The sequence below is a fragment of the Scardinius erythrophthalmus genome (assembly GCF_964197995.2).
Source record: "Scardinius erythrophthalmus genome assembly, chromosome: 14".
NCBI classification, from domain to species: domain Eukaryota; kingdom Metazoa; phylum Chordata; class Actinopteri; order Cypriniformes; family Leuciscidae; genus Scardinius; species Scardinius erythrophthalmus.
In genome coordinates this window covers 16,237,044-16,247,205 of record NC_138234.1, presented here as the reverse complement: position 1 = coordinate 16,247,205, position 10,162 = coordinate 16,237,044, and the positions used below count along the sequence as shown (strand labels likewise).

General features: G+C 36.8%; 1 protein-coding gene across 2 annotated transcripts; it reads left to right on the top strand.

The window, feature by feature from the left end:
- Positions 1 to 903: 903 nt before the first annotated feature.
- On the top strand, positions 904 to 9,877 carry LOC308702559 (uncharacterized protein). Of its 2 annotated transcripts, none has more exons than XM_081385511.1 (3): positions 904 to 987; positions 1,765 to 1,886; positions 5,548 to 9,877. In XM_081385511.1, the coding sequence occupies exons 2-3, from the start codon at positions 1,832 to 1,834 to the stop codon at positions 6,528 to 6,530; spliced, it is 1,038 nt and encodes a 345-aa protein (XP_081241637.1). In that variant the 5' UTR covers positions 904 to 987; positions 1,765 to 1,831; the 3' UTR covers positions 6,531 to 9,877. The 2 variants fall into 2 exon arrangements, with proteins under 2 accessions (XP_081241637.1, XP_081241638.1); XM_081385512.1 differs by having other exon boundaries at positions 937 to 987; positions 1,744 to 1,886; positions 5,548 to 8,790.
- Positions 9,878 to 10,162: the final 285 nt, after the last annotated feature.

Below are 10,162 nucleotides of genomic sequence, written 5' to 3'. Positions count from 1 at the left end.
AATTGCACATTTTTCGAAATTTCGCCAAAGTTCATGTGTTAGGTGGCACCCCTAAATCTCAATGGAATCCCTCAAAACTTTGCAAAAGTCATTTTTATGTTAATTGGAACAAAATGCAATGCCAGCCAAATTGATATTTTGAAATTAAAATTTTCCATTCAAATTTGATGCACCCTAATATATATATATATATATATATATATATATATATATATATATATATATATATATATATATTTTTTTTTTTTTTTTTTTTTTTTTTTTTTAGTTAGGGTGTATGGGTATAATGTCCACAACCAGAATACGGATTTATTGGTGACAGAAACAAAAGTCATAATTGAATGGCCTCAAAGCTAACTATCCTACAAAATGTATTTTTATTCAAGGGGATTTTAACACGACAAAGAATGAATATACCGTATGTACATACTTCGTTAACTTGGAAAAGGCGACAAGAAAGAAATTTGATTAACAGTTTATTAGTAAACCTAGTAGAACATTCAAATCATAATACAAATTAGCCAATGAGGGGTTTAAATTTAACTCTACAGTGTCCTACTACATCTTTTTCTTTTTTCAGATGATAAGAAATAGCATCCTATCAACTGATAGTGTTTAGATAGTGAACTTTGTGAATTAGACATAACCTTACTAGAGCTAAAACAAAGCAAATCTGATAAATCACTATTTCCTGATCGATGCTTTAATCACAGATATTTATAAAAAGAAAATACACTATTTAAGTGTATAGGGACAATAGAAGAATATGACTTGAAAAGTATACCCTAGGTCCCTTTTCCTTTTTTTATTTAATCATTTATTTTTCTTTTCTGTAATGCCCTTTTGCACCTGTTCCTATCTTCATATTGTGATTATATATATTTTTTGTCGCAATGTTGTTAGTACATGATATTGAGGAAAAAAGTGCAAAGGGGCGATCGTCTCGCAGTGATGACGTCACCACCAGCGTTCTCTCACTCAGTCGAGGTGAGTAATTCACAGCGCTATGTTTATTTACACAATCTTGACAACAATAAAAAAAGTTTTTTTTTTTGCAACATTTTAGTGCTCATTTCTGTCTTCCCCCATCAAATTCTGTGCTATGCTATTTGTGTCTTTCTGGCGTCTGCCTACTGTAAACATTTAGCGTAGTAACGTTAGCTGGTCATTTTTTTTGTCTGTTCGTCTGTATGATTGATTTAAGGCTTGATGTAATGTTAACTTACTCATGATCTAAAAGTCAAGTCACTGTGTAAATGTTAAAGAAATTACTAAAACGAAGCCAAAACGTTATGTATTTTTATGTTTTGCTCGTCTCAGATTGTGGGTGAGAAATACTACTAGTATAGTGCAGTTTTATCGTCTTTTTCAGAATTATACCGACTCGTATTATGTGAAGTTATTGATAAAACGATAATCTCTTTATTTCATGACAACAAGTTCCGTTTTCACCTCAAGATCTCTTGAAAATTGTCTTTAGATCACTTGTAAATGGTCACAAGTAATTTCATTGGTGCAACAGAAAGGCAAAGCGATCAACACTTTTGAGATATTAAAGATACACCTCTTTTAACTCTATTAATTTTGTTATAGTCTGCGAAAAGACAAGTGAAAAGCTGAATTAATTTAAATATAAAACAATGTCAGTTAATTTTACATTCTGATAGATGGCTGGTTAAACATCCAATAAATGCTTAAAGTGTGAAACTCAATAAACTGTTTTTTTTTTTATTTATTTATCAGATCTACTTCTATTCTCCACAGGCATTCGCCAATCAAATGTTGGAATATTTTGATCATCTTACGAGTGAAGAAATAGAGTTTAGAGAACATGGATGATCCAGAACCCTGCAGAATAAAAAATGAAGAGACAGAAAATCAAAGAGGTTGGTGTTTATTCTTGATTAATGATTAATTATTGATACTGAAGAATATTAAGATTATAAAACTTGAAGTAGTTCATCAGATTTAGTGGTTGTTGTTAGAAGAACAGTTCTAAGAACTGTGAAATAACCTTTAAAGTAGCAAATACTATGGGACGAATTGGAAAAATAAATTGAAGGGGTGGATTTACTATCCCCTCTCTTATTATGTAATGAATAGGGAATCATTGCTTATATCCATTTATTCTGGAATGAAATGTTACAGGTAATGTCTGTAGTTTAAATCTGAGAAGTGACTAAGAATCTGGGAAAATGTACAATATACCCACTAAAACATATGCATACTTGGTGTATGAAACTCTTTTGGATTTACAGCACCATTGTTTGTCACATTATGTTGAAATGTGACTACAAATCATGGGTGGAAGTCTTTTTCTGTTAGATCGTGCCAAAACGTTAGTTTGGATGAATCTCCACATCAAAAAAATCAGATCTAGATTCACCAGGGCACCAAATTAATGCCAAAAGATATAATTCTTCTATAAGCCTGAGAGTTTGACTGAGAAAGCCAGAGAAGAGCAGAAGCAGAAGATAAAGTGATGACAATAAATCACTTTTAAGAGCAGTTTATTGAATAATCGTAGTTGCGTTTGTTTCAATGCTCAGACTTCTAAATATCAATCTAAATATCAATCAATCTAAATATTACTCTACTAAATGCTCTGACTTTGTTTGTCCAGTGCAATTCCAACCAGTGTTATTATACCAAGAAAAAAGCATGTAAATCGACTGCTTCACGACATTGTCCTGTGACTTTAAAATCCTTGAAATTGAGATATTCTCTTTTCTCTAAATCATGAAGACAAACACCCCTTCAAACCACACAATCATAAGATTGAACAAAAATAGCGAGCATTGCAAGAGCAAGGAAATAACAAGTAATATAAAGCAGATAATGACATAAATGATGAATAATAATACAATGATAAAATGAGTAAATTATGTAAATATAATAATATGAATACATGATCAATCAAATGATAACTACATGAATGACTAATGATCATAAATGATTATGAACCTACATATAAAAAACAAAGAAATTTAATCTACACCAATCTATGTTTGCTTAAAGTACAACACACAGGTTGTTATTGAAAACTCTTCGATCCTTCAGCTCAGGTTTGCTCTGTGTGGATGTATTGTTCTGTTCCACTGATTTGCTTTGACTCCAGAGAGTCAACAGCTGCCCAGATGAGTGTCCGCGCAGGATTTCTGACTCCCCTTTGACCCTTAAAATAATTGCTTTTAGATGAAAATTTAGTCTGTCAAATATGCTCTCTTTAAAATAACCACATGCTTAAAGATACACCATGTTTGGACATTGCTAGAATGGTCAATACTGTTAACCTTTCAGAACCTGTAGAAATGACGTCAACTGATTATTCGTGCCTATAAGTACTAATGTTTTTGTATGCTGAGTTAGTTCGAGGATGGATTTTCTGGATTTTCTTAAGGCCTCATTATACTTCTGCGTCGGACCTACGCCGGAGCCTATACGCCGTAGGCAACGTGTTGGTTTTAATTTATACTTCTGTGTCGTTGTCCGCGTTGACGCACACCTAGGGAGCATGTGAAACCCCGAGGGAGGGGTTCTGGCAGACCAATCACCGCGCTTGTGTCCGCGTAGAATTGACGCGTTGTTACATTTTTGGAGAGGTGCACGTCAGGGTACGCCGTAGGGTACGCGCGCTACACACAGCCTACGACGTAGCTACGGCGGCAGTTCGACGCAGAAGTATAAAACAGGCTTTACTCATTTTCTGCGGCCTTTGGAAATTTGGTCTTCAGTAAACTCTCTGTCAACTGATTAAACTTCAACTTTGACTCCTGGTCTAAGCTGTCTGCCCGAACACTGTACAAGAACCAAGTTAAATTCACTTCTTAATCAAGCAAGGCTTAAAATAAAAAGGATAAACTTTCGTGGCAGTGCAACATTTCAAGGTTTTGTGAGCGTAACCACGATGATAATTAAAACATTTGTCAAATTTCTACTTATCACTTATTTATATGGGTAAATTACCTATTCACTGGAATAATTATAAATTGTCAGGAAAGTAATTAATAAAACAGTTCATACATAATTGAATTAGTGTTCACTTCGAAAGGCATGTTATCAGATTTATACTTTTTTTTTTCTTTCTAGGATTTTATCACAAATACATGCTTGCTGACAGCACTATTTTTTAATAATTAAAGCAATACAAGTTATCCTACCTGTGAAGAAGAGCTGCACGATTCTGGATAACTTGGAAAAAAAATTAAAATTATTTCATTTTTTATTTTTTTTTAACAGAGATCACGAATCTCCCACGATTCTGAACAGACATCTAAATAAAATTACATTTTCTAGAGGTTCTGACAAATGTTTAATTTCTACAGTCAATTAAAAAAAAAATATTTAATTGTTTTTAAAAAATAGGTTTGAGTGGAAGATTCAATGAATCACTCTTAAAGATGATGTACTGGATTCATTACAGCCTTTTTTGAATGAATCTCTTGAATTAATGATTAAATGACAAATACTTTTTTAACAGTTACTTGTTGCCACCTACTGGCATAACAATGTAATCTATACAATTGTAATGTGAAGCGCCAAGTTACTTTCAAAAGGTAAGTAAATGATGATTTTTGGGTGAACTATCCCTTTAACAGAAACAGGCACATTAATGTAATTTATGAGATGAGATCACAATCTTTGAACGATTAATCGTGCAGTTCTACTGTGAACACTGTAATCTGTGAAACTGGTGTGAATCAATCCAGGGTGTTTCCCTCCCTATGGCATGAGACTAGGGTGACCAGACATCCCGAAAAATTCGGGACAGTCCTGATATCTAAGCTGTTGTCCTGAATCCCGCCCTAACTGTCCAGAAAATTATTATACAAAAGCAAAATCAGCAAAATCCTGCAGCCAGCCCCTGTCGGCTGCTCATTGGCTGCAGCATCTTTTTTTTTTGTTTCTTATTTTGAAGTTCTACAAAGATACTGTAGGTCCGAATTTAGGTATGCATTGATAAGCTAATTGACATGGCTGATGTACCGGAACCCCAACACGCCGCTAAAAAGCAAAAATATTTTTTTTTTCACTATGACATTTGTGAAAAATGCACCAATTAATGACTCGTTATAACGTAGTACAAACGTCTTCTATAATAAAATGATTTTGTATGATTTGTAACCAGGCACTAAAGCGATTACCCATAAATCGTGCTTTGAACCAATCGGATTGGTTGGGTCCTAAGCCCGGACTCATCACACCAAAGTGACCGGATTATTCACCACACCGGGTCTTCTAACTTGTTTTACAGTATTTACTGTAAGCTGTCTGGGGCCTGCAAATCTGATCGCTGTGACCCTAAATAGGACAAGCGATTTGGAAATGGATATTTATCAGATTAAATATAAATGGAAAAAGAAAGAAATAAGTAATATATGGAAAAAGTACTGGTAAAGGCAATCAATGGCCGATTTCTTAAATAAATGCATCAAAATAATCAATTTATAGTGGTTTACTTCATGCTATTACATCAGGGTTCACTTTTTAATGTCACAAATTTTTTATGATTTACTGAAAATTTAACCTTTCTTACTTTTATTTTAGACCTGACGAAAGAGAACAAGGAGAGTGAGGCGGAGGTGAAACATCATGATGTCAAAACTGATGAACATTTTTTGTGTCACTTTAATTTGCTGAAAAGAAGAGACAAAAAATCTTTCACCTGCCCTCAGTGTGGCAAGAGTTACACAGAACAAGGAAGCCTGACGAGACACATGAGAATCCACACTGGAGAGAGGCACACATGTGATCAGTGTGGGAAGAGTTACACAGAAAAAGGAAACCTTCAGGTTCACATGAGGATCCACACTGGAGAGAAGCACACATGCGGTCAGTGTGAGAAGAGTTTCACATACATACAGAGTCTTAAACTTCACATGAGAATCCACAGTGGAGAGAAGCCACACATATGTAATCAGTGCGGGACGAGTTTTTTACAAAAAGGAGGCCTTCAGGATCACATGAAAATCCACACTGGAGAGAAACCACACACATGTGATCAGTGTGGGAAGGGGTTTGCAAAAAAAGGATCCCTTAAGGAACACATGAGGACCCACACTGGAGAGAAGCCGCACACATGTGATCAGTGTGGGAAGAGTTTCAGAAAGGTATGCAGTTTAAAATCGCATCTGCGTTCTCATTCAGGAGAAAGACCGTTTCACTGTGATCAGTGTGGCAAAACATTTTTTAGGGCAGATGCGCTGAAGGACCACATGAAAGTTCACACAAAGGAGAAACCTTACGTGTGTTCTTTGTGTGGAAAGAGTTTTAGTCACTTGGGCACATTAAAATTACACCAGAAAAGACACAGCGGTGTCAAGAATCATGTGTGCATTGATTGTGGAAAGACTTTTGTTAGAGATGGTGAACTGAAACTGCATAAGAGAATTCACACTGGAGAAAGACCTTACAAGTGTTCACACTGTGACAAGAGATTCAGTCGATCAGAACATCTGAAAAACCATGAGAGGATCCACAATGGAGAGAAGTCGTATCACTGCCCTCCGTTTGGGAAGAGTTTCACTTAGAGGAAGTTGTGGGCCTAATGGTTAGTGTTGGACTTGTAACCTGAAGGTCGCGGGTTCGAGTCTCAGTACAGGTGGGGGAGTGAATGAACGGTGCTCTCTTCCACTCATTACCAACTACTGAGACATACCGGTTTACACCTGGTGTCTCTTTTGTAAACTTTCGACTCTGATCTCTTTGAGGGGATGGTAAATGTGTGAGCCTTTTTTTAGATCTTTCGATTTAATGGACAAAATAAGCTTGCTCAATTTACAAATGAACGTGAACGGAGACGATACATATGAAGAGCAGCAACTTTAATTTGCTCTGACAGCCGCATGACCACGCTGAACAATGTGAGTGTGTGTTAGAAATCAGCAATGGTGAGAGAACATTGTGCTTGGTACATTTTTCGTTTTCAAACCAAACTTGGGTCTTTAGCCAACAAAGTTTAAATTCTGTTTGGCTAGCATGCTTCCCAAAATGTTTATGCATTAAGTCAGTGGGCGGAGAGTAGGCAGTCTTTTGTGGCTGTTCGAATACATTTGACCACATGAGCGTTTACCAAGCGGCAACCTCCCCGTCTCTCTCTTGAAACCAACACGGAAGTGAGTTAAACTGCAATTCATTAACTGGCCGCTTGGCCTGGCTGCAGAAGTGAGTCAAATCTGTATCTCCCCATGTTAAAATTACCAACTTTACAGCAGAAAAAAACATGTTTACAGCCTGGATCTCTATGTGGCTTTGGTCTATACAGCTAATTTTGCCCTTCATAACAACTGTGAGGTGGGTGAATTATTTTATAACTCGTCCGTTCAGTTGATTAATATTTAAATTTAAGGGTGTGGCCAAGCCACTTGAGTGACAGATGGATTGCCGCTGTCAGTGCTAGCCGTTTGTCTGCTGTTACTAGCCGTCACTTCACCTCAGCAAATGTTAGCTGCTAACCTTGCCATCTCTGCAGTGTTTGTGCTTTTTTTCGGGATTATTTCATACAATTTAATACTTGGGTAACGTTACAAAGCCCACGTCTTTGGATTCCGTCGTTATCGTTCGAGAGAACAACCAGCGCTGTATTTTCTGTTGTTTTCCTCTATGAACATGCACTAATGGATGTCTGACAATTTCGTTGCTTTTTGGAGTTTTCAAATTTAAAACGTCAATAAATGCTCGTTCGTTCTGCTCTCACGGAACAGATGGATTACAATATGCTTATGTACCGTCAGATGAAATCATGCAGGCGTCGGCGCTTTCTCCGTCCGTGCAATAAATGCACATGAATGAGCGCGGATTTTCTAGCGCATTTACTGGCACTTCAAAGGCAATTATCTATGGTTTAACCCATTTGAGAGACGGCCAAAATCAGAATTTAAAATGGACTGAATAAAGCTCTCTACGAACTTGAGCGATGCCGCGCTGACGGACCATGAAAGAGTGACGGACATGTATGCACATAAATCACTGTCACACACAAACCCTCTCGAAGTAATACACAGTCTAACTTGTAGCCATGTCTTTTAACTATTATAATATTTCGAAGGGCAAAAACAGGAACTTTTAATTGGCTTTACATCATCAGCTAACTCGATCACGTCGAGCTAGCTGATTTCAGATAGCCAGGCTCCTAAGCTCCACTCACGCCCCGCCTGTTTGCCTATTTTCTGTTATCCGGGAGTGACGCAATGCCAAGATGGCGACGGCCGGCTCCGCCCACTTTAGGCTTCAAAAATGCTCTTCAGAAACCTACGGGTGACGTCACGGACACTACGTCCATATTTTTTTACAGTCTATGGCGTTTACACGACGAAAGCAATCTGGTCGAACTCATTTTCGACTACCTTTGGAAGTCGTGGAAAGTGGACAAACATTTTAGACTCTGTTTACACCCGTATTTAGCATAGTCCACTTGTGATCGGATTGATAATACCAGATGTAAACAGAACCTATGTGTTAACCATTTAGAGTCCTGTGCTCTTGGGACTCTTTCATAAATCACTGCTACATGTTTACTGTAAGTATTTTCTGAATGAGACTGTAAAGCAGAAACGGCCCATATACTGTGCTATTGATGTTGCAAACAACTTTCTTTTAAGTAAAATTATTGATTGAAATCCTTCACTCCTGGTCTATCAATCTTAACTGTACTTCCCCCTACAATATGCATCTTAGTTCATTTACTCTCTTTCATATAGGAAAGTATAGCATATTTTTATAGGCCTACATGTAAAAGTTCATTTTCATATCAGCAGAAAAAATCTGCTGGAATAAAATATAGCAGTTTGACTTAGCATGCCATCCTCCATGTTAATTTTGTTTGATATGTCATTTTATAGATATTTGTCATTATGAACAACATTTGGCACAGTTTTCATAATTCACTGTTGATTTCACCTCCAGTGATGATGTTACCACTATAGCGCTCTCACTCACTCAAAAATAGCCCATTGAAGTCTACTATATGGAGAAAAATCCTGGAATACTTTCCGATGTCGTTGGGGGTGAGTAAATTATCAGGAAATTTTAATTCTGAAGTGAACTAATCCTTTAATTTGTGTTCCGAAGATGAACAAAGATCTTATGGGTTTGGAACGACATGAGGATGAGTGAGTAATGACTGAAATTTCATTTTTTGAAATTACATAAACATACAATGTGTTCTACTACATCATGTCATGCATTCAAAGTCCTGCACTAAAGTTTCAGCTGCTTTTGATTGATTGTAATTCTGTCAGGACCACTATAGTCACAGATGATTGACATAAAGTTTGGATTGGAGGTATGGTTCTATTCTGGGCAAGAACTCCTTGTGCGTCCATGTATTCTAATGGATGCGCAAGCCAGGAGATCAGTGATACCCCATACCCATATATAAATGTAGTCCTGACTGGACGAGGAGGAGCTGTTGGTAGAGAGATGACATATCCTATAGGAAGATGTGGATCAGTTGAAAGTCAGCTGATGCGAGCTTGACTTACCAGAATGAATGCTATGCTTGATTAGTTGAGAACATCTGCATTTAGTAGTAAATATGAAATGAAGCTCTTAGGGGTTTTTGAACATGGTCACTGCTGGATACGGAGCTGCTCTATTCTGAGAGGATCAGAATCACTAAACCTGCCAATCATGCAAATGAGATTTTCACTTTAAACTCACAGTTTCATTCTTGGTTCAACGCTCTGAACTGGAACAGTTTCACCTTTGCTTATGAGAAATTAGTTTTCAGTTCATTATCAGCTTGTACAGTGACCGGGAGGGGACATGTTCGGTTCACTTGTGTGACACTTAATTCAGTTGTTACTCAGTTACTAAAGTAACTCAATATATTAATTTGGACCAGGATTGATAGGTTCGGCCAAGGAGATTGAGTGTCAAAAAAAAAAAAAACCTTCACAGAAATGGGATAATTAAAAGAAAATAAGCCGGCTTACTGACAAAACACAATAAACAATAAAATCAATCAACATGCAGTTGTCAAAAGAGAGTACCACTTCCTTTAAGTATTATTTAAATACCTGAAAAACACAGCAACAATAGATACGATCTAGGAATGTGTTTTCTCTCTCTCTCTCTCTCTCTCTCTCTCTCTCTCTCTCTCTCTCTCTCTCTCTCTCTCTCTCTTCCAAATCTGTGCATACTCCTCACTCCAGATCAATAG